The sequence below is a fragment of the Amblyomma americanum genome, chromosome 7 (genome assembly GCF_052857255.1).
Source record: "Amblyomma americanum isolate KBUSLIRL-KWMA chromosome 7, ASM5285725v1, whole genome shotgun sequence".
NCBI lineage: Eukaryota > Metazoa > Arthropoda > Arachnida > Ixodida > Ixodidae > Amblyomma > Amblyomma americanum.
The window spans coordinates 44,932,155-44,956,418 of NC_135503.1; the positions used below are offsets into that span (position 1 = coordinate 44,932,155).

General features: G+C 47.6%; 2 protein-coding genes across 2 annotated transcripts in view; one reads left to right on the plus strand and one right to left on the minus strand.

Annotated features, from left to right (window-relative positions):
- LOC144098999 (SEC14-like protein 2) overlaps positions 1 to 15,577 on the plus strand; it is a 38,946-nt gene extending 23,369 nt beyond the window's left edge. Inside the window, exons 7-12 of the mRNA XM_077631989.1 lie at positions 5,523 to 5,601; positions 6,199 to 6,279; positions 7,428 to 7,514; positions 9,444 to 9,550; positions 13,607 to 13,895; positions 15,443 to 15,577. Of these exons, the coding sequence (XP_077488115.1) occupies positions 5,523 to 5,601; positions 6,199 to 6,279; positions 7,428 to 7,514; positions 9,444 to 9,550; positions 13,607 to 13,895; positions 15,443 to 15,540 (741 nt within the window). The 3' untranslated portion in view covers positions 15,541 to 15,577. The remainder of the gene's footprint in view (positions 1 to 5,522; positions 5,602 to 6,198; positions 6,280 to 7,427; positions 7,515 to 9,443; positions 9,551 to 13,606; positions 13,896 to 15,442) is intronic.
- Positions 15,578 to 23,970: 8,393 nt separating this feature from the next.
- LOC144099004 (SEC14-like protein 2) overlaps positions 23,971 to 24,264 on the minus strand; it is a 30,780-nt gene continuing 30,486 nt past the window's right edge. Inside the window, exon 12 of the mRNA XM_077631995.1 lies at positions 23,971 to 24,131. Within this exon, the coding sequence (XP_077488121.1) occupies positions 24,040 to 24,131 (92 nt within the window). The 3' untranslated portion in view covers positions 23,971 to 24,039. The remainder of the gene's footprint in view (positions 24,132 to 24,264) is intronic.

A 24,264-nucleotide genomic window follows, 5' to 3' on the forward strand; every position in this document is an offset into this window, starting at 1 on the left:
CTAACCTTCTGCCGCCCCCTGCTACGCTTGCCTTCTGTTGGAATCCACTCCGTTATCCTTAAGGACCAGCAGTTATCTTGCCTTCGCATTACATGCCCTGTCAAAGCCGATTTCTTCCTCTTGATTTCGACTAGGATGTCATTAACACGCCTTTGTTCAGTAACCCACTCTGCCCACTTCCGGTCTTAAATCTTAAGGTTACACGTATCATTTTTTTCTTTCCATAGTTCGCTGCGTCGCCCTTAACTTAAGCTGCACCCTTTTCGTTAGCCTCCACGTTTCTTCCCCACGGGTGAGTACGGGTAAGATACAGCTGTTGTATACTTTTCTCGTGAGGGATATTGGCAACTACCATCCATGAGCTGAGAAAACCTGCCATATTCTTCTAGTTATTGCCCTCTCATGATCCGGATCAGCGGCCAGTACCTGCCCTAAGTAGATGTATTCCCTTACTACTTCCGGCACCTCGCTACCAATTGTGAACTGTTCCCTTGCGAGGCTGTTGAACATTACTTTGGTATTCGGCATGTAAATTTTAAGACCAACCGTTCTTCTCTGCCTGTCTAACTCATTAATCATGTTTTGCAGCTCGTCTCTTGAATGATTTAGCAAGGCCATATCATCAACGAATCGCAAATTACTTACTTCGCTTGAAGACGGACAAATGTTTCCTCAGAACGCGTGACCTCAATAAAGACTGGTATTCTGTAGATAAATCGACGAAGGAAGCGGCACGATGACATTGGCATCAGCCTGATTACCCAACTATAAGCTGGTATAAACGAGTGTGCCAAATATCAGAAAGAGAGAGAGAGAAAAGGGAAAGCAAACAAACAGATGACCGGCAGCTCATTATTATCACGATGCCTAATGCTTACTGTGCGGTGAGCACCGTTGTTTTAACGTGATAGCGTAAAAGAACCCGTTCACCAGGAAATCCGGTGTCTGCGTTGTCGGCGTTGTGGGCGAAAAATCACGGGCATGGCTCTGTCAGGTGGTACCCAGAGAGCAACATAGCAGGCAGGTAAGCTACATAGGTCACATGACCTTGCGGCGTCATCGCAGCCTGCCCACCGTGGCAAGTGGCAGTTAAATTAATGATTGGTGTCTCTAGAAGAGCAACCTGGGCCACACAAGGCCCACCACCGGGACCACTTGCCATCGCATGGCGGTGGCGCATCGCTTAACCGCTGCGCCACTGTGCCAGGAGGGGTATGATGGCTCCCAGTGATGTAGGAATGCAAAGTATAGGATGACCTTGTACATGTATGGGAACCAACCCATTACGCTGTCACGTCATGCCTTTAAGGTGGAGCTAAAGTGTACCTTCCAATTTTTACATCATGCGGAAAAAGTGCTGCTGCAGCGTGCAGGTCTTTAAGGGCATTATCCTAGAGTGTAATTATTGCAGCAATATTCTATAAATACGTCACCTCTCCTTTGCATAGTGCTACATGGCGATCACATGTCCTGTCTTAAGGAAAGAAATGCAGAACCACAGCAGTCTTGAGCTATGAAAAAGAAAAATACTTTATCGCACAAATCCGTGTACAGCCATGTCCTCGGAGTTGTTGGTACGAACGCGTGATGGCTATATGATTTGCCGGAGCTTTGAAAACGGCGCGGTAACTATAGCAGTAAGTTTGTAACCTGAGCGTTTTCGTCACCGAAGTTGTCCTTTCTAGAAGGCACCGCTGCGAAAAAGAGGTAAAAACACTGCTCTCAAAGGGACAAGCGACAGCAGGAACGCAGCACGCCTCGATTACTTACTCGAAGACCGGATTGAAATCGGAGTCCTGGTCATCGTCGGGTCCCGAGGGAAACGCCCGGAGAGAGAGCGCGCGGGCGGCGGCGTCGGCTGCTTCGTTTCCGTGGAGGCCTTGGTGACCTGGAGCCCAAATAATAGATCGGTGCGCAGGATCGGAGTCTCGGCTACAATTTTGATAGATGCGATAAGCCAAGGGAGTAGCCCACCCTTGCTCGACGTTTCGACAAGCCCCTCGCGAGTCGGTGATTATGTATTTGGAGGAGGAGTCGGAGGCTGCCAGGGCGATGGCGACCTCTTCTGCGTGAAGTGCTGACTGGGCCTTGAAAGTAAGGGCGTCTACTGTATTGCCCTCGTGGACGACCGCGGCCGTGTACCATCCCTTGGGGTCCGGGCCGGAGGCGTCCACGTAGAAGACTCCTGGTTTATTCCCAAAATGGCGGTCCAAGGCTTCCGACCGCGCCTTGCGCCTGCCATTATGGTCCTCTTTGGACATGTTGGTGGAGAGAGGCCGCACGATTACTACAAATCCACCCACCAAACTCTTCCCACTCCTTGCAAAGGGCTGGGGAAGGCCAACGAGCGGGTACTCCTGCGCCTGCTCACTAACACGATGCTGTGCCCAGCAACTCTAAAGCATTTCAATCCTCAATTCGACGGGCGGTGCTCACACTGTGGGGAGGTGTCGGACACCTACCACATGGTGTGGGCCTGCCAGCAGAACCCATCCCTACCCCCTATCCCAAACCCCACCCGAGAGGACTGGGATGCGACCCTGTCCGGCTGCTGCACCCTCTAGGCCCAAAGGGCCTTAACGCAGCGTGCCCGGGCTGCGGCAACCGCCAATGGGGTGCCTGACTAGGCATCCCCACCTAGTGGTTGTTAGGGCGTGACCCTTCAGGTCACGGACCCCAACACCTCTCTCTATAATTATAAATGTTTTTACCACCACCACTCGAAGACGGTTTGTATGTCATATAAAAATAGTTAATTTCTAATCAGCTATGAATGCTTGCACAAAAACATGTCAGCAGATAACTGCTTATTAGCATTCAGGCAAGCACTGAAGTGTCCTCCACGAGCTTGACCAAGCTGATGACAGCGGTCACCCGCCACATGGTTGCCATTGTTGACGATAGCTTGGGCGTATACGAGACCGCCGAACTCAGAGCTTCTGGATCGAAGATATGCTCGATTCCGATGCCGAATTGTACCTGAAGCAAAAAAAGCGCTGTAATCCTGATGTCGGCAACCCAGGCAGCACGAAACGGTGCTCCATTATTGGGAAGTCATTGGCTCAGAGTGGCCCTGCATAGGACCAGACTTTCCCGCGAGAGTTAGTACAGCAACCTTTGTCCGTAAAGTTTCGAGATTGAGCCCATTAAAAAAAATGCGTGTAACATAGAAATAATTTGTGCAGCACTCCTTCGAAATAGTCTCCCTTGCAGTCTATACACAGCTTCCAACACTTCTTGAGGTCTTGGAAACAGTTACAAAACGCTTCTTTTGGCAGAGCTGTCAGTTCCTTTGTCGTGGCGTCTTGAATGGCCTCCACGCTGCTCATCCAGCGACCATATAGGGCTCTCTTCACACGAGGAATTAGTAAAAAAAAATCGCATATGGAGAGTTCAGGCGAGAATGGTGGATGGGGAAGTACAGTAGTGCTGTGCTTGGTGAGAAATTTTGTCACGCTGAGAACAGTGTGCGGCCTTGCGTTATCGTGAAGAAGGCTCCATTGTCCAGATGCCCATAAGTCAGGGCGACGGCGTCGCAGTGCATCACGGATGTGTTGGAGCAGGCGGATATAAAACTTCTGATTCACCGTCTGCCCTTGTGGGACGAAGTCGTGGTGTATGGCACCTCTGGCATCGAAAAAAAAAACTATCAGCATCGTCTTTGTTTTGGTTTTCTGTCGCCGCACCTTTCTCGACGCCGGAGAGCTTGTGGACCGCCATTCGGCGCTCTGCTTCTTTGAGGATCGTATTGAAAACACTATGTTTCGTCTTCAGCAATGATGCTGTCGACGAATGCAGCATCCTTCTCTGCCTCGGAGAGCAGATCAGCGCGTACTGATGCCCGCCTGTCCTTCGAGTCCTGTTTGAGGGAGTGCGGCACAAGTCTGGCATTCAGCTTTCATTTCCTCAAGTTCTCACACAAAATTTAGTGGCATGTTGTCTTACTAATGTCGAGAGCATCTGATAGCATGCGGACTGTAATGGTGCGGTCTTGCTGTACGATTTCCCTGATCCGAGACACGTTGTTTTCATTCCGTGAGGTTGAAGGGCGCACCTGCCTTGTGTCCTCTTTCACCGACGTTCTTCCCGAAACGAACCTCTTGTGCCACTCGAAACTCGCGCCCGCGATAATGTCTCGTTGCCGTAAGCATCACGAAGGAGCTCATACGTCTGTGTGGCTGTCTTGCCAAGCTTCACACAGAATTTTATGTTTACACGGTGTTCGAGGTGGACGTTCATCTCTCCACATTCACTCAGAGTAGAATGCGCAAACGACTAGTGACAACTTATTTTTTACATGTAGTGCCATCTACCGGCTTCCACAGCAACTAACATAAATAGCTCAGGTTAGCCCGAAAAGATGGCGCCACACATACGCACCAACATTTGTTTTGGGGAATCATTTCTAGAGAAGATAATAAATCAGCCTCGAAACTTTACGGACAAAGGTTGTATTTAGACCACGTTGCACGATCTAGAGAGGTGGCTATTGGCGTCAGTGCTTCAGTTGCTGCTTGAGAGCGATTCTATGTTGGCACGTTTCCTTTTGTTTTTGCGCAGGCGTGAGCACGTGGTTACAAATGCGTGGTTGAACAAGCGCGTAAACAGACAGACTTTTTGTGCACTGGTTACAAATGATGTCTGTTTTTTCCAGTAACCACTCCTGCGAGTCAGGGCCCGGGCTATGTTCCAGACTTTGTTGCTCCTCGTTTGAGACGCGGTTTCCTCGTTTTCACGTAGCCGTCTTCGTCGCTTCGGCGCATGCGGTGGCTGTTATGAGCGTCTGTTCTTTCCGCCGTTCGCTTTCTCGTATTTTTCTTTCATCAATTCTTCTTTCAACTACCTTCTAGCGTGCTGCAGTAGCGCGGCCAAGTTGATGTACCATTAAACAGGCATACTGTGCACTTTCGGCATCTTCAAACTCCCACTACTTTTCTGCTACTACTACTATACTGCTACTATAGTACTACTACTATTGCGCAACTAATACTAATACGACTATTATTGCTACTACTACTTCTACTACTACAATAGTACTACTACTACTACTACTTCTGCTGCTAATCTACCACTACTAGTACTTATACCACTACTACTACTATTCTAATACTACTGCTGGTCATAATGACAAAATGATATCTTCATTGCTACCATAGATAATTACAGTATTCATAAGGCCCGTATAAGCCAATAGCAGCTTGTGGGACTTGGCGAGGCAACACAAATTTTTTTGGCTCTCAGAATATATCAAACTAAATAATAATGATAAAATCGTTGAGTAGAAGTTGTTGTTTTGATAGCGGTGTTTTTTTCGTCGCCATCGTTTTTTTTTTGTGTGTGTGAGTGTGTGGACTGAAGAAGGCTGATTAAAAAAAACGCTCAGGTTTTCACCGTGTTTTTGGTCTCAAACATGGTGGCCCCTTCAGCGTTGATAGGCGCCATCTATATGCTACCTTCTTGATGGCGGAACACCTGTGTATCCTGATTTGGAGTGTTTCTTTTTTGTCTTTTCAATAATCTAGCTGGACCACGAGATACATTCCCATTATATGGTCATCGACATGGAGAAATTCAGCTTGCGCAACATCTACAGCTGGCAAGGTAAGCGGGCAAGCGAGGGGCGATGTCAAGTGTGTGAACTGCCCCGTTTGCGAATGTAGAAGTGGGAGGAAGCACATAGGACCGCCCATGGAGGTGCGGGCCTATTAGTTCTAGGCCACGCAGAGCAGGTGTTTGAGAGAAGCCCACCACTAATTTTTTAAAGTGGTCTTTTTGAGTTACCAGTATGGCTTCAAAACATCTGGAATATGATGTTCGCATACGGGTATCTGACACAGCGCCTGCCCACAGGAAACGCTTATGCTCGCTCCGCATTGAGCACTGTGCTACAACCAATCGAATATGTCATTTCATGATGGTCAGGAGTTATCATACGACGCAGTTCTTTCGACAGTGAGAGAAATACATTTTAGCATAAAATCATGTTCGATGTAAGGAAGCCAGGATAGCTATGATGTACAAAACTAGAGCTTTCCTTGACCAGAGTTCCAAAGTACTGAAACGAAGTGCTTAAGAAGAATTCGCCCGACAAATAGGGCGATCTCTGAGGTGACAAACTCACGCTCGTGCGCGAGTTTGCTTATTTGCACTTGTTGGTTGTCACTATACTATTTCTTCCTTTGTTCCTTGGCAGCGCAGCCGTGAAAACGCTCACCAACGTCCTTCAAGTCATGGAGGCTAACTTTCCAGAATGCCTGGAGAAGTGCATCATAATAAACTGTGAGTACCTAAATTGCAGTCCCCCTGCAGGTTCTCTTCAGCCCAGGCATAGAAGTTTTACGTGCTGATCGTTACTCAGTAAAGGAGTTCACAGCTCGCCTTTGAAACCGCCTGTGCTATTTAAGCTAAAGGTAGCTCGCTGGCCGCCCTTTAAATTACAGGAGGTTATGGTGAATTCCAATCGCAGGCCCGGAGCGGTCTGCACGCTCTGTGACAGAGCGCCTGAATCCGGCGCAGAGCGCGCGACCTGAAATTGCAATTGGAGTACACTTGCTCTGGCCAGAGCATGTAGGGCGCCGCTATCGCCGCTAAAAAGAACGTCACGCAAACTTACGGTCGAATGCGCGATTTCGGCGGAGCAGTCCCGATTGCTCCTCGGAGCAATCTCGGCTCGGCAACCGCTCTCTGTCTATATACGATTGGAAGACGCGATCCGTGGCTCAGATCTGCGTTTGGAATACAGCTGCTCCGAAAAGAGCAGGAAACGTTGCTCCAGAAGTGCTCCAACTCTGCGATTGGAAGTCACCATTAGTTATTGCAATTTTCTTTCTGCTCCCATGACTTCCCTGGTTCGAATCCGACCGCGGCGGCTGCGTTTTTATGGAGGCAAAACTATAAGGCGCCCGTGTGCTGTGCGATGTCAGTGCACGTTAAAGAACCCCAGGTGGTCGAAATTAATCCGGAGCCCTCCACTACGGCACCTTTTTCTTCCTTTCTTCTTTCACTCCCTCCTTTATCCCTTCCCTTACGGCGCGGTTCAGGTGTCCAACGATACATGAGACAGATACTGCGCCATTTCCTCTCCCCCCCCCCCCAAAAAAAAACGAATTATCCCATGACTTAATGGTCCGCACGGAAGGAATAATATTAGAGCTCACAGGTATACTCTTGGCCAATGTGTTTTTAAGGCGGCAGTTGGCAGGAACTTCAGTCATGCATTCCTAGTGATGTAGCCGGTTTGCTCCTGAAACTACTCTCTATTTTACTTTCGCGGAAGCTTCCAGCTTCGGCTAACTGCAGCTCGCCGCGTGCGTCGATAGGCAGCTTTTGTAAGGGCTACTTTCGCAAATTTATTCTGTAATGCGCTAGAAGCTTATGCTACGAAGGTGCACACTTAATGTTCTCAACTGATTGGTTGCCTCCTGCAGCGCCCAGCTTCTTCCCCATGATGTGGAAATTGGTGCGACCGTTCCTGACTGATCGGACGAGCAGCAAAGTGGAGGTCTGCGGCAAGGGTGAGTGCGGCAATGAAGCTGGAGGCAACAGCCAAAGCCAGCGAGTTGCTATTTTTTTTTAATTTCAACGCGATAGCGTTATAGGCCTTATTGCTCAGAAAATCCGGCATCGGCTTTGCCGGCGTTGTGAGCGAAAAATCACGGTCATGGCTCTGGCAGGGGGTGCCCAGAGAGCAACCTACGAGGTGGGTGGGCCACTTAGGTCACGTGACCTTGCGGCGTCATCACAACCTGCCCACCCGATAATGAGCAAACTGCCCACCGGGGCAGGTGACAGTTAAATTAATGGTTGGTCGTTCGGGGAGAGCAGCCTGAATCACACAAGGCCTACCACTTGGAGTACCTGTCACCGCAGAGCAGTGGCGCATCGTTTAACCGCTGCACCACTGCGCCAGGAAGGGTATGAGGACTCCCAGGGTTCTATGAATGTAAAGTATAGAATGACTTTCTGCATATATGGCACTTAACCCATTACGCTATCGCATTATACCCCTAACACGGAGCTTAACTGTCCCCTAGAAGTTTTTTTACGCTCTCAGTGGCCAGAAAGAAGCAATGAGACAAACCAAAAATACCTGTCAATATCTCCATCACTTTAGAACGAAACAAGTATCCATAACCTCGCGCATTAAAGTACTTGGTCTGTACGTCCCCGAAAACAGCAACATTACTAACACCAGGCAACGCCACGAAACAAATTGCGCGCATGACAAGTAGGGTGTTTGGCAGAAAGTACGATGTGAAGAAAGCACCAAACCTAATTAGGCTGACACAGGCGCTCATTTTTAGTGTAATAAATGTCCTGCCCCCTATTTAAGACTTAAACCTTAGAGAAAAGAAAAGCTGAAAACGAAGAGCATAGAAAAGATCCTTTCGGCCTTCCAGTTAGAACAGCCAACGACAAGTTGAGAGCAGATCACACGAGCCGGAAAGTAAGACCCTCACAGCCCAAGACAGGTCTACACACCCTACTAAGCCTCGGGCACACCCCCAAACACGTACGCTGCGCTAAGCAAGGTAGGTATTCCAAAAGCGCTCAGAAAAATAATCATAGCAGCAACGCTCCTAAAAAACATGCACCTAGAATTGAACGCAAATACTCGTAGGCGTAGTGCGAGGGCTAATGCACTACATCGAATATACCGGGTGTTCCAGTGAGCACTTTCAAAAATTTTCAAAAATAGGTTTTTGGGGCACTTATAATTAAATGGAAATAACGCTTCGTAAAATTCGCGCCTGACCTCTACCTATGCAGAAGGCTTGTTTGGTCGTAGTAAATGCTACGCATAAGTGGAACAACGCTTGGCAAGCTCCGAGGATGGCTGCAAGGCAGCCAACTTTCCATAGCACTCGTTGCCATCGAGGATACAACCACATATCCTCTTTCTACTCATCTTCTTACATATACGCCATCTTCAATGAGGCATACAATTCTGATGTGTCGTATTTTGCATTAGCGCAGTCTTGTTGGGCTAGGCGATGTGAATGCTGCACTATTTTAGAGGGCCTTTCTTTGTGTCTTGCACTGCTATTTTCAAACATTGCAGTGCGTTTCCTTTTTTTTCTCAACTGTAAAAATATTTCATTTCCTTGAATGCAAATACTTCTGCGTTTGAAACCCGCTTTTTAAGCGACGAGCGTTGCTACCTAATTTACCGCGGCATTTGTTTATGGGCGAACAATTTCAACCAGGAATTCAAATTGCCTCGCGTGGCCTCTCTCTGCAAGGGGTGTCAGTTTGCTTAGACTCCTATATGGAGCGAACATCAACACCTTCCATTGGAAGACGCAGGTGCCTTGCGAGCGCTGGAAGTTGCTTATAATAGCTTCGATAGCTGGTGCTGCCAGGGCTACAAGGATTCAACCACCGCTGACACGCTTGACGAGAACGTATCTAATGGCTGCTCTTGTTTACCGCTCTCCTCGCAGACGGCTGGAAGGAGCGTCTTCTGTGCATCATAGATGCGGAACACCTTCCTGTCCACTGGGGCGGAAACATGATGGGACCTGGCAACGACCCACAATGCAGGCACAAGGTCGGTGCCGACAACAGCTGGCATCGCCCATGTTAAGTGTCGTGAAAATAGCGTGTCCGAGCCAGCAGTGCATAACGAGCCTCCATGGGCTTATCTCTGCCGCTCAGAACTTCCTTCTTTTTTTGTGTGTGTCATGTATACAGGGCCCAAGAGCGCAGCTGATAAGGAGCGAACCTCTTCCTGGCGCGCAGCTGGTTTCTTATTATAGCTCGCAAACGCCTATGAATCTATCCTGCTCAAGGAGCCATACAATGTAATTTCTGTACATACCCGTACCCATAGGTTTGCCCGTTGGCTTGTTTAGCATTTGTTGCGGAGAAGTTAAACTAGTTTCGCGTGATTTATTTGTTTTCCTATACCTTCGTTTGTACGAGAATATTTGTGCGCTGACGAGCATGGTCTACGAGAATGAGCTTTGTTATAGACGGGTTATTTAATACTCCTAGCGACTACATGAAATTTAGTTTTTTTTTTTGAACGAATGATGCGAAGTTTTTTGTACGGTTTCTTGGCAAACGAGCCAACAATTCGGCTAAAAACGTGCAGAAAGTGTCACCCACACCATGCAAACGCCCGTCCTCCCAACACAAATTTGACAGAAACACAAGTTGTTTGCAAATATTGCGCAGTGCATTGATGATGCCAACGTTATACATCATTCACGCAAGAAAGATGCCTTCAAACTATCGTGCAAGAAAATAAAAAACGGCTGCACAAAAATAAAATGGAGCAAGAACCGAAAGAAACAAAGCTCCGACAAACTTTGTGTAAGAGTTTACAGGAAGCTTATCGTGCACTATGAAAATAGGCTTGCGATTTCAAGAAAATGGCACCGAATAACTAACCTGTCAGCCTGTAATGCCATCAATCGAATGCTGCAAGCGGTTTTATAACGGCAACAAGTCCGAATAACATTCACGGTCTAATGAACTCGACGAAAGCACTCTCATTTGATTTGGAACTTGGGGCTTAATCTCCACCCCAGATCATCGGTGGAAATAAAGTTCGCACAATGACAATCTACGCCAACGAAGAGAAAAGGTATTGTTCTTTACGTTTCATGACCATGAAGTTATCGCTACCAAAGCGAGGGCCACTACTCTCAATATCAATACGCATGCTGGCACCATCACCCGACTTGCCAGTTTCTAGTTCTCTCAACTGCACGGCAATGGTCTTACTATCAAGCAGAGCCCTTAACCTATTAAATGCCAGGAATAAACCTACCTCACGCTTTCATCCCGTTCCTCCATGGCTGTTTCTTACGTCTATGAAGTTCTTTCCTAAGATAACTCTTGCCTTGAGTCGACTTATTGCGACTGTAGGCACTTCTGAATCGGAGCTTTAAAATCGGAACTGCGGCTTTAATTACAAAAGAGCCTGGAGTTTTTTGGCGAGACCGCAATTGGAAATGTATTCCATTTTGCGGAATTTTCAGTACCCTCCTTACTTCTATTTGAAAATTACATTTTTTAATTGCTTGGCACCTGAAGAGGGCAAATGAAAGTCTAAATAGCGCATTTTATTCACTTCAAATGACTAAGGCTCTTAATCAACCCTTTTTCTAATCGCTTTGTGTTAATCTTCCAGTGTGATGGGTATGCAATTGCTGTCGCTTGAGACAACCGAAAAAAAAAAGAACTCTGAAGACAACTGTTTCTGGAAATAACTCTGAGAAGGCTTAACCGGCAGCGAGTGTCTTGCGCTTCTTAACATTATTGCTGTTCTTGCAAACATTTGCGCTTTCTTTAAAGCATTTAGGTAGCGCGTACTTTCTGAAAGTCTTCTGATAAACCTGCTCTGTTTAACTTCACTTGTCGAATTTTGCATTCTGTTGACATATGCAGTGAGTAAAGGTAGGCATAAAAACTATCCCTTCCTTTGATTCCAATCCAAGTGGCAAATCTCGCCACAGCGCGGGCGTGTCATAGGTTGTGCCGACGAAGGATGGAGAAAGTAAGGATGGGCTGTGATCTGAACTCATAACTTTCTTTTTTTTATATAGTAATGCGTTCTCTCATTACCAGAGTAAAGTAAGCTTATTAAGGAGTCCGCCGACTCATTTATTGTCAATAAATAGTTCTCTCTCTCAGTTTACCAAAACAGTAAATCAGCAGTTGTGTTCCGGCAAACACTCGTTGAACCAATTGTCACATATATCTTGCTATAGCGTTGGAATTTTCGGTAAACAACCGAGGGCGCTTTCTTTTCTGTAATAAGACAGTCATTCGAAGAACCAATTACTTGGATGTATATCTCTCTCAAAGCCACGCTGTGCGAGCACGGAGGTTGTTCCGAGCACACGACCGGGCTCCTAACATTTTCGGGAGCACAGCTGCGCATACAAGAGAAGGCAGCAAAAAATGGCGGTTGCCTAACAACGGATTTAACAGGGAAAGCGCATGCATGATAAGTATAATAGTGAAATGATGCCTGATGACGCAGAGGGATGCTATAGGCGCGGCGTTGATATTTTCAACAATGTGCAGCTGGCATTCCTGTTACTTGAGCTGCGTGACTTTTTCGCGCGGTTGTTGAAGAATTACTTCCGGCTCTTCGGAAGTACGTCAACGTAATATCCAGGAAAAAGCGTTCTCTGCGTTCTTGAAGCTGCTAAACAAACAACGAAGAATTCTCGCTTATCCTACACATTCCCGAAGCCTGGAATCGAACAGGTGCAGTATATCCTGCCGTTTTTAACCCGTCGTGATACTGGTGGAACTGCTAGAACACGACCCTCGGAAAGGTCGTGCTCTAGTTCTCTACACTTGTTACAGCGACTAGTACGCTTTCAGTTGGCACCTTTACACCTAGCTCAGAAATGAGGCGCCTGACAACCTAAAGCGCTAAAACAACACGGGCGAAAAGAGAACAGTCAAGGACGAGTGCTAATCCTTATGTATCCTTTCGTCGTCCGGGTTGTTTTAGCGCTTTGAAAAATGCCATACTTGCGCCAACTATCATGATCCGCCACACTTCTTAACCTAAACCTAGTCCACGAAAAGCTCTCAGCTCTTTCAATAAGTTCCTGGCGTGTTAAAAGAAACTCCAAAGAATAAGTGGCCGCAATTTTAAATCCCTGCGACTTCCACAATGCTAACCCGATATGACTAGAGGGCTTCTAAAGAGCCGTCCCTCATTCGCGCCGTGCCGGCACACCGCATTATACCGCATTCACAAAGAGTTATGCTTCGACTTCAGCGCAAATACACGAGGTAGTACCAACAGAGTTACCATTGCGCTATTCGTGCAGTGTTTACGGCGATCTACACCACTATATTATACAGAACATGCTACCTAAGAGGCCCGATTTGCTCGCCTCTTTGGTGAGGGCAGATATGTATTTGATAGCTTTGCATTTTCTCGTGGCCAAACGGGAATTTTTGGGTGCCTTTCCGACTTCTTCTCAGGCATTTCTGCTGCACTTGATTGGATTGCGATGCTGACAACCAGCTCTCTAGATACTTATATGAGCTCTAAGAAAACACAATACGGACAAAGAAGCTGTGCCACGTGAGGTGTCTGATTTGTAATACAGCGGTTAAACTCAAGGCTAGCACCCCCAGTAGCCAACAACAATTTCCCGGGTGCAATATCTCGGGTGCTGTTTGAACTTGCGTCGTCTACCAGTGCAATTCAAGTACCAACGCCAGTGCGCATGCTTCAGGCAAGCAATTGTTTTCCTAATATCCAGCTCAGTGGCTCACACAACATTTAATTTTTTTTTCTAACGGTATGTGCCTTGCTGCGAGGATGATATCAATAACCAACGTCTACACACTTTACAAAACTTGATGCCTCGGCTGCGTGGAACTTGAATTGATTTTTCAGCTTTCGTGCCTGCTGCACTGATTTAGGAGTCTGTTCGAGGAACATAACGCAAACAGCAGCTCACGAATGTTGACAATCAGCCGCATGATGTTTCTTCGTCTTTCTAGAGACAAGTTTTGCGCCCTCATGAGCAGCAGAGTTGGGATGGTATGCTCCATCGTGGCCGTGTTCTTCACAAAGAAAGCAGCGCTTCTTGACATCCAGCTGTTAATAATCTGCTCCCAGGTAAACTTCGGCGGCCGCTTCGAGGAAGGCGTAGACCTGATGGAGAGCTCCGTGTTCGGCGAGTCTGACGCCCAGCTGCAGACCGTCAGTCGCCGAGACCGCTGGGAGCTGCCGGTTACCGTGGACAAGGCAGGTGTGTGGATCAGCTGGCGCTTCCAGACAGCCTCCGGAGACTTGGCCTTCGGGCTGCGCTCGAACAGCGGCGAGTACCTGGTGCCCCTGCGACGCCTCGAGGCCTGCTGCCACATCCCGCAGGAGGGAAGCTGGCTGTGCGACACTCCGGGAACATGTGAGAACCCTTGTCGCCCCATTGCTGCTCCTCGTATCCCCTTTGCACGATGTGATCCATCCCACCAATCCACGCCTCGCCCGCTCGTTGGTTCAGTTGGTTTGGCGTTCGGCTGCTGGTCCGAACCTCGTCTTACAAAATTGGTCTATAGACAGTCCATGGACTTCTTATAGACTCTATTGCTTTGCTATAGATATTTTTGTCTGTTCATAGTCTATAGACTGTCTATAGACGAGTCTACTAAAAGTGTATGGCCATAAATCTATATATTGTCTATAGACTGTCTATAGGATTTGTATTGCCTATAGGCTGTTCTCTAGGGTTTGTAGAGAGTCTATAGACTTTATAGACAGAAGTGTATGGGCAGTCTACACACTGTCTAAAGAAATTTTTGTAAGGGTCGATCGCAGAGTTGAACTCCGGCCGCGGCGGCCGCATTTCGACGAAGGCGAAATGCAAAAACGCCCGTCCGCTGTGCGATGAGAGCGGACGTCAGAGCATGCCACGTGGTCTAAATTAAACTTTAAATTGGGGGGTTTAACGTCCCGGGTTCAAACCCGACCGCGGCGGCTGCGTTTTTATGGAGGAAAAACGCTAAGGCGCCCGTGTGCTGCGCGATGTCAGTGCACGTTAAAGATCCCCAGGTGGTCGAAATTATTCCGGAGCCCTCCACTACGGCACCTCATTCCTCCTTTCTTCTGTCACTCCCTCCTTTATCCCTTCCCTTACGGCGCGGTTCAGGTGTACAACGATGTATGAGACAGATACTGCGCCATTTTCCTTTCCCCCAAAACCAATTATTATTATTATTATTATTATTATTATTATTTAACGTCCCTAAGCGACACACGAGCTATGAGGAACACTTTAGTCGAGGGCTGTGGATTAATTTAGACCGCTTGGGGTTCTTTAACACGCGCTGCCATCGCTCAGCACACAGGCGCTTTTGTTTATCGCCTTCATCGAGATACGACAGCGGCCGTGGTCGAAATTGAACTAAAGCGCTTCACTATACGGCACCCCTCCACAGACAGTCCAAGTCATTGGCCAAATATTGGAAATGTGCTGACAGTCTCCGGACCAACAAATGCATTTAAAATGCATTCCTGACGTTGGCCGGGACAGTCTCTAAAGGCTTCCAACGCTGGTCCAGCATTTCCAGTCTTCCTCCAGCATTGGCAACCCTTTCCACAGCTCTATGCCTGTCTACCACTGTTTGGTCTCGCTGGGCCTCTTCATCCGAAGTGAACATTTCACCTTGCTCAAGTGGTACCTCTTAACGGGGCCTTTGAGAAAGAGATAAACAATTAAATAAGTAAATGAGTGCGACGCGACATAGTCTCAGAGTACTGGGACACAAGAGCTGTGTCAGACCTATCTGGTAGAAAGGGGAGAATGCCTCTAGAAATACTAATTTCATAGCTTATTGCTACTAACAACACTTCATAAATGGAATGTTGTGTACGTGAAGATCAAGAAATGCGATGGTCTGGCCTGAATTTCTCATGTCTTCCCACTCCCCCTCTTTTTTTCTGTGTGACATGCAGACGTGCTGGAGTTCGACAATTCCTACAGCTGGATAACGGACAAGAAGATCGCCTACTTTGTGAAGGTGCACTCATCCGAGGAGATTACTTCATTGTAAACAAATATATATACAATAAAATTTATAAAATCCAAAATCGTTTCGATGCAGGCAAAACGTAAAAGGAGCACGTTTTCTATGCGATGTCAGCGCAACCCAGGTGGTCTAAAACCCAGGTGGTCTAAAATTACATGGAGCCTCCCCTAAGGCGTTCCTCATATCCCATGCGTTGCTTGGGGACGTTTTTTTTACAAAATTGCAAAAAAAACTTGTTGTAATTTTTCTAAATTTATGGGTTTTTTTCACGTTTCCTTTTCGGATTCTTAGGAAATACAACTTCCGCCGTGGCGGTGGCTCATTGGTTATGGTGCTCGGCCGCGGATTAGATGCCAGGAGCGGCGGTCGCATTTCGATGGAGGCGAAATGCTAGATACCCGTGCACTGTGCGATGTCATTGCACGTTAAAAAACCGCAGGCGGTCAAAATTAAATATCCGGAGCCGTTCACAATGGCGTACCTCGTAGCCTGTGTCGCTTTGAGACGTTAAGCCCATAAACAAAACCAAACCGAAATGCAACTTACTGGTTTCGCGGTATAATAACAAAAAACTTTATGAGCTTTGCACGAATGAAACACAAAACCTACTGTCTGATTTTCATGGCAATAATGAAGACGCAACGCAAGCTTTTCTTCTGCCTTCAACCTATTTCCTACCAGTCAACCTCTTCGCCAGCGGGGCGAGGAAGTGGCGGGGAGACGTGCTCCCGTATCTCGTCCCGTCCGGCCTCGGAGTATCCCCTGCTCTAGCTGGGCGAACATTCGCTCATAACCAGAGGTGGGAAACCTCATGAGGCTTCGACCTCAACCTCACGTCGTGAGGTGAGGTTGTGGTGAGGTCGGCGACGGCTCGAAATCTCGAGAGTGAGGTCAGCAAATCAGACCTCAACCTCACGCGTGAGTTTGAGTTTGAGTGAGGTCGTCCGTCAGTGAGGTCGATACTTTTTGCAGTTTCCACGTCTTACTCAGGCGAGTGCCGCTTCCGAAGCGGAGTTGCAGCGCACCACCGCAGTGTTCATGCAATGACGCTTGGTGTTCGGTTTCCCCGTTTTAGTTAACCGGATGCCACAGTTCCTTCTTAGCTTCCGGTGCTGCGCCGTAACCTCCGGTCAGTCCGAGGCTACAGGAAGACGCACCCCTCTGGTCTTCCTGGAAGGAGTGCTGTTGTCACAACACGCCACTGTCCCTCCCCCTTGCTCCGCTGGCGTAGCACCCGTAGCTGCCTGCCGGTCGGCTCAAACTCCCGGGAGCGCGCAAAGCATAACTCACGTTGACCCGCGGTAGCTTTGTTTGATGCCGCAAACAAATAACTTCAGTCCAATAAGCACGCAACAAATTCGTCGCAGCGCGGATGGCCCCAAGCAAGACTGCTTCGTGTTCATGCTCGTTACCGGCGCTGACGTCATGGCTCTTGCCTTGCAGTCGAATAAAGGGGATCCTGCTGTACATTACAAGTTGACTTAACAAAAATTGGAGTAGTCGGCACAGGCGAGAGAATATGATTCACGCTGTTCCTAAGAAGGACACCTGCTGATTTGATTAAAAAGCGTGAAATAAAAAAAAAACCTGTATAACACAGTCGAAGCTTTTGATCGGTGACTTCCCCTTTCGAATCTCATACTAATTCTGTATAATCCCGCTCCGTAACGCAAGCAGATGCAAATATAATTTCACTTTTTATCCTTCTCAATAACCTCTCTTTTGGTCTCCGGTCCCTTGTTCCTTCTCGGAAATTCGCTTATTATGCCGAAACACCGCAACACGAGACGAACGCGCCAGCGGAGCGGTGTTACAGCGGCGAAAAATGCAAAACTATAATGAATGTATGGTGATGTGGTAGCTGGTTCCTTTTCCTTTCTTTAATGAAGATGTGTGAATAGAACAGATTACATATATACTCTCGCTGTGCTGCTGAGTCGCTGTTTGAAACCTTCTAATATGACGTTTAATGGGGCACACTGTTGTTATCTTCTGTTTTTAGTGTGCGATTTTTGTTACATGTTTCTAATCATTCTCTTTTTTTTTCTTTTCTCGTATGGGATCAGTTAGGTTGGCGGCCTGCCTTGCATACGACCAGGCACTACACGTTATCTTTCCTTTAACTATATTGCAGAGACCATCGTTCACTTTAAACGGCTTCGCAGAATGCCCACGCGGTGCTCGCGGGTAAAAAACGTCGAGGATGCTGGCGTACCATTGATTAGTTCAGTTTTGAACGAAAACAAGTGATTGACTTAAAGCAGCTTGTCTCAGACTGGTTGGCAAAATGGTACCACAGGATTCTGTTGAGGCGTATGAGTATTTAGGCGGTATTTTTTTCCCCGGGGGGGCTGGGGGGGGGGGGGGGGGGGGGCCTCGGAAAAAGATTTTGCTGCGGAGAAATTTGAGCGGAGAGCAATGGTGCTCTTGACAGAGAGAGCGGTTCACGCTGCCCACATGCACGCATATGTAGGAATGTGGGATCCATATGGATCTTGAAATGGAGGTGGAAGGGGGGTGGATGGGGGCCTTGTATGACGAGAAATTACATCGTTGTCACGTGAGTAGGTGTGATGTCATATATATTAAAGCATCGTCACGTGACTATGTTTGATGCACAATACATCGCTGTCACGTGACCTGGTATGACGTCGAACTCATATGATGTCATCACTAATTGTACTAAATAGTATTAGCATTACCTAACTAAATTAATTAGCATTAATTAATAATGCGACGTCATCATCTTCGTCGTGTGACTCGTTGGCTCGTGACTTCACATGATGCCGTTTCTTGCGGACACTTTTTTGCGGGGATGACCTCGAAAGTGAGCCATCTAATGCATTAATAAAAGAAGACGCTCGCTTCTACACTACATAAATACAACGTGCCTCTGTTGGTGTACTACAGTCGCAGCTTGTTAAGTGTTTTCGAAGGCAACGTACAGAGGACTGAAAAGAGCATATTCGCTATGCCGGATAGAGCTAGAAAATCGAAATGTACTGATACGCGTCTGCATAACCGTCGCATTGGAAAGTACATCGACCACCAGTTTCTTTATATTCGGTAACTATTCGCAAGTCTGAAAAGAGTATCCTGAATACCTCCCCCCTCCTCCCAATTTCTGGTAGATGGTGTAGAAGGTCTGTGTTCGTGAATTGCCGGTTCGTGCGTGAATGAGCGAGAGGCTTCCAATACGAACAAGTATATACGAAGCAGGTTGCCGAATACTGACACATATAAAGTACTCAGCGACTTACTGGTGGTAAGCGCGTATGGGACACCCCTGCCCGCAGGCCATATACTCTCTGAGGGTTCATCGCAGATAAGCTTCTCGTATTGCGTGCACATCAGTAGTGTCTGTACACACCTTGTTAAATAATACCATCCTCATTTTGGCTTTCCTGTCTCGAAGGATTCTCAGAATTGTTTTTAACTGAAAAACTTCTTAATCGCTTTTTGTTTTGTTTTTCGTTTGTTTTCTGAGGTCGAGCAGCCGACCTCAACCTCACAATTTGAGGCTGCGGTGAGGTTGAGTGAGATCAGCAGTGGCATCAGGAAAAGTGAGGTGAGGGCGTCTTAGGAGACCTCAACCTCAACTGATGAGGTTGAGTGAGGTCGGCAAATTCTTTCTGAGGTTGAGGTGAGGTCCAGATTTTGAGGTCAAATGCCCATCTCTGCACGTAACCTTGCTGGTGAGTCGGACGACCTCGATTCCTTAGCGTGTTTTGTTGCTGGATGGCGTTATTGTTGCGGTGGCAATAAATACCTGTTTGTGTCAGCTAATGTGTCGTTCCTTTGTTCCCTCAGAGCAATGTCCGCCGTGGTCGGCGTGCGCTCGGTAGCGTACGCGATCACGGGGTGGGGCCCTGCGGTTTGGAATTTGTCAGCCGCGGTTAAGGGGGGGGGGGGAAACGTATTTATCTCCCCCTATTAACATCCCCACAACGTACCAACCCCGAACAAGAATCTTGTCTTGGGTAAGCTCGGAGGATACTGCCGCGCAAGCTGCAGCCAATAGGAGGAAGCTCAGGTAAGTTCGGAGGAACGTCGCACCTGACGCGCGAGAAGTTGCCACGGGAAGAGCAACATGGGTCGCACTAGAGTCACTAAGGAAAAATTTATAAATTTAAAATTATATCCTTATTTAGTGACTCTAGGTCGCACAATCCCCACCGGTGGCTGTAACAGGAACAGCCACCGGCCAGTGCTGTGGCGCATCTCTTAAACGCTGCGCCACTGAGCTGGTAGTGGTATGAGGACCCGCCGCCATCGATGAATGTTAAGTAGAGAATCACCAATTCTGCATATGTTGACATTAACTCGCTAAAGATATCGCATCATATCCTCGAGGCGGAGCTTGTGTTCCTTCTAATTGACGAATAAACACTTATTTTCGCACGTCTAGTCGGTTTAACTTGACAGCTAGGCGGCCGAGTTGGTGATGCATATTCAAAATTAACTGCGCAAAAAACGTGTACGAAGGGTAGAAAAACGCAGGACAAGCGCTGTCCTGGGTCAAATGGGACGATGCATTCACTCACGACTCAGAGAACATCTTAAATCATTAGATTCTACCCTCTCCACTAATTTAGTTGATCATTGACGATAGTGTCAATCTTATTTTCGTTCCTTATACTATAGTGGCATATTGTATAAACACCCCGACCAATTCACCAGGGAGATCGTCGAAGCCTACCAAATAAAAAAAAAAGAAAGTTTGTGCGTCAGCAAACTATCCCTGCTCCTGCGTGACAGTGAGGTTGCCTATCTTGACCCAACATAGTAGCACGTGCCTTGCGGTTTTTGTTGTTCGGTTTTGGCCTGTTCCCTTATATTTGCCTTTTTCCTTTGATTAAACTTTAGTTGAGAGACAGCGCTTGTCCGGCGTTTCTCTATCCTTCGTTCACGTTTTTCGCGCTGTTATTTTCGATTTAACTACATTAAACCCCTACCACTTTTTATCAAGTGTTGTGATGTCATACATCAGCCTAACCCTATCACGTTTTGAGCATTCCGGTAGCAGGTAATGAATATTTCAGTTTGAATGGCCGCACGCGCTGTATGCTGTCTACGCGGCCTATTTATGTGCTGGCAACTGAGGGCCCTTCAGAGTGACAGAGCGGCTATTAAGAGAGCAGAAACATATGATCAGGGCTAATCGAGAGTCACTTTGAACAGCGAGGACCTGGAACTGAGAGGATATAGCCGGCGCAAGACCTGAATAGTTAGAGTCTTTGCCCTAGAGTGGACAAAACACGGATGGCGGTTTTGATGGGGATAGTGTGTCTCACCATGTGCTGGCTCTAAGTGTAAGTTGCAGCTCGCGCTAGCATATGGGCGGTTGAAATATCAGAGGTTAAAATTCAAAAATCACGCTTTCTGGGCAATGAGAATTTGGCGCTTGAAGCGGCTCGAAAATACAGTCAGTACCAGAAGTTTCCGAAAATCCCCGAAATATAATAAGGAGTGAAAATGGCAGCGCGATAAGCTTATGAGAAAGGGGATTGCCTCTTTAGTCTACCCTATCATTTTGCCCTGTCATCTTTGTGGCATCTTGAAGCGTATCGAAATTCAAGGCTTCCGCACCTACATCCTTTCAACCTGTAGAAACTCCATATCATCGACTCTGTCTCAGTGCCAGATCAAGCCCTGGACAAATACTTCTAGTTCTCACGGCTGCCGCCACGTGCCGCGTAGCGCTGAACACTCAAAATAACCGCGGGAATTTCGAATGTTCGCTACATCCCGTTTATTTTCTATCGCCATTGGAACCATTCGGTGCGAGCGCAGTAAGTCTATTTTAAGTGAGCTTTTGCTGCGAGGAGGATGAGCCGGCGGCGATGATAATCGACATTTTTGCGCATTACCTCTCCGCACTGCATAGTTTTTTTTCTTCAAAATTACATGCTAAAATTATCCCGATTGAGTTACACGCTGTTCACTACTGACGGAGAGAGAGAGAGAAAAGTGGTAGAGGAAAGGCAGGGAGGTTAACCAGAAGAATGTTCCGGCTGGCTACTTTGCACTGGGGGAGATGGATGAGGGGGGCGTAAAAGAATAAGAAAAGAAGTAGAGCAATGAGGTCCGTAGCAAGCACTACAAGCAATGACACACGCACTGTATGTCACAGGCCGCCGCAGCTGTAGCCTGCACACTTTGAGGGCTGCCGACCGCTGCGACCTGAGTAGAACAGATCGAGCGTCCTCCATCACTAACACTCCATAGTAGTAGTAGTAGTAGTAGTAGTAGTAGTAGTAGTAGTAGTAGTAGTAGTAGTAGTAGTAGTAGTAGTAGTAGTAGTGTTTATTTGGTCATATACACTATAGTTGCTGATGTTCATGACAGCTGGGCACGTTATGTACACGAACAGCTGTACACGCCTTTTGTAGCGGTGGCCTAGTGCTTTGCGCATCCTCCTCGAGTGCGAGAGGTGTGGGGTTCGCTACGCAGTGCCGCTTTGTACACATCGATTTCCAATGGGCAAAGCTTTTCTCCTGGCCTGGTGTGCGGATTATCTGAGATGCAATCCTTCGTAAGATTGGGACTTTGACCAGCCTCGCGCTGACAGAAACATATTAGGCATCTGTTGCAAATCTGGTCTATACCAATTGAAATATAATCTTCATTATCAGTCAATTAAAAAAATCATCATCATCAGCTGCACTATTTGAGACAAGCCAATAATCCTTATTGTGTCAACTATTTTTGACTCAGAGACACGGCCACAGGAAGAACGCTCCTGACGAGGTTGGGTCGAGACATGAGTGGACGCCTCGATCGATACGCCGACGTACCCGACGACATCCGTAAGACCCTCCAGGTCAGCCCTATACCGAAAAAGATGGATCCGAATCTCCACGCGGCCAGGAGACAGGCGCGGGCAGATTACGTAGAACAGCATCTAGCCAAGCTCGAAAACACGGTGTACACGGACGCAACATTATACCCGTGGAACAGGAATTCAACATGCATTAGAGCAACAGCCGTAGTGGTAGACAACACAGGCAAGCTGATTACCTGCGTAACCACCGGAAGCTATACGGTAGCTGAGGCGGAGGAGGTCGCCGTGGCGCTGGCGGCGGTTGAAGGCTACCGGAGAAACAAGTCACTATAGATCCTTACGGACTCAAAAGAAGCATGCAGAAACTACACGAAAGGTAGAATCTGCGGAGCCGCCCTAAATATCCTCCGTAAAGTAGGGCATCTCAAACACAACACAACCCACAGGATAATCTGGATTCCAGCACACACGGGAATAGAGGGTAACGAAAAGGCGGATAGCTTAACTCGCGAGATCACGTACCGAGCTGAGCAGCCACAAACCCTGTGTCACCACTATACCGTTGAGATCGGATATTCGGAGATATTGAATTCTCACAGAGGATGGAGGATTAGATACTCTCCTCCGCATAAGTCTCTAACACAGCAAGAAGCAGCTAGTCGGCGGAGGCTGCAAACGGGAACTTTCTTTAACTTACACGTCCTACACAAAATGTATCCTACACAATTCAGGGACACATGCCTGTGGTGCGGGGAACCCCCACGCTATACCATATCACCTGGGAGTGCCAACGCATCTACGCATTCCACCAACACGAAATCCTGAGTGCGGAGCAATGGGAGAGCCGGCTCACCAACTGCGAGCTCACTGCCCAAAGGGCGCTAGTGCAGCACGCAAGCGAAGCAGCTAGGCTCATTGGAGCCCTGGAATAGGGGCCCAACCTTGCTGAAAGAGGTCAAGCGTCGACAGCGATGAAGACGAAGACCGAACCGCCAATCTCTTAAGAGACCTCAATAAAGTTTTTTCTCTCTCTCTTTTAGTTAAACGAATGCAGCATGTTTTATCCTGCGATGCTCCGCCGAGTGCAAAGGTGTGCGGCGATCTGTAATAAAGGAGTAATTACTCGCTGACATCCACCCGAGCGCAGCCATCCGGCTACAAAGGAAAGCTGTACAGCTTTCTCAGAGACTTCTCAGTTAAAGAAAAATTCGCCCTGGTCCGGGGTTAGCAACCGGGACCACCGCTTCGCCGGAGCAGTCGCTCTACCAACGGAGCTAACCGGGACGGCAAGCTTATGGTAGGGCGAGAGCGAATTGATCAATAACTCGAAGTGTGAACAGTGTTGACCAAACATTGTCGATGATCTCACTGAAAAGTTAAGATTCTCACCAGCCTGACAAAGCCCACTGCAGGAGAAACGCCTCTTACATATCTTTCCAATTAACTCGGTCCCAGGCAGCGCAATTACTCGCTAGTAAAGAAGAGACGCCCCTGCGAGACTACATTTCATAGCGTGCGCAAAAGCTTAAGTTTGCCTGCGTCAATGCACACTACTTTTCAAAAGCAGCCTGTACACTTACCTACATGTGACCGTGTAGTGATAGAGACATGCGGTAGGATCTGCTTCGGCACTTCAGCAGCTTCAGCTCCAAGAAGACAGAACAAATAGGAAATAATACAAATCCTATTTTATCTGGTTATCCTAAGAGATATATCTCCCGGCAAAGTGAAATCTGCATTCAGGCATCCACTTCCGGCGTGTGCAGCTTGACGACGTAGGCCAGCGTCTTGCCGTTCACCCAGCTGTAGCTGTTGTCGAACTCGAGAACATCTGCAAACAGACAGGAAATCCAACACACGTGGAATGTATGAATTGTGCGCGCGACAAACATGGAACTATTACGTTGTGATGAGGTCATGTACATTACCGTTTCCTGCTATGAGAGGGCTGCAGTACAGCCACT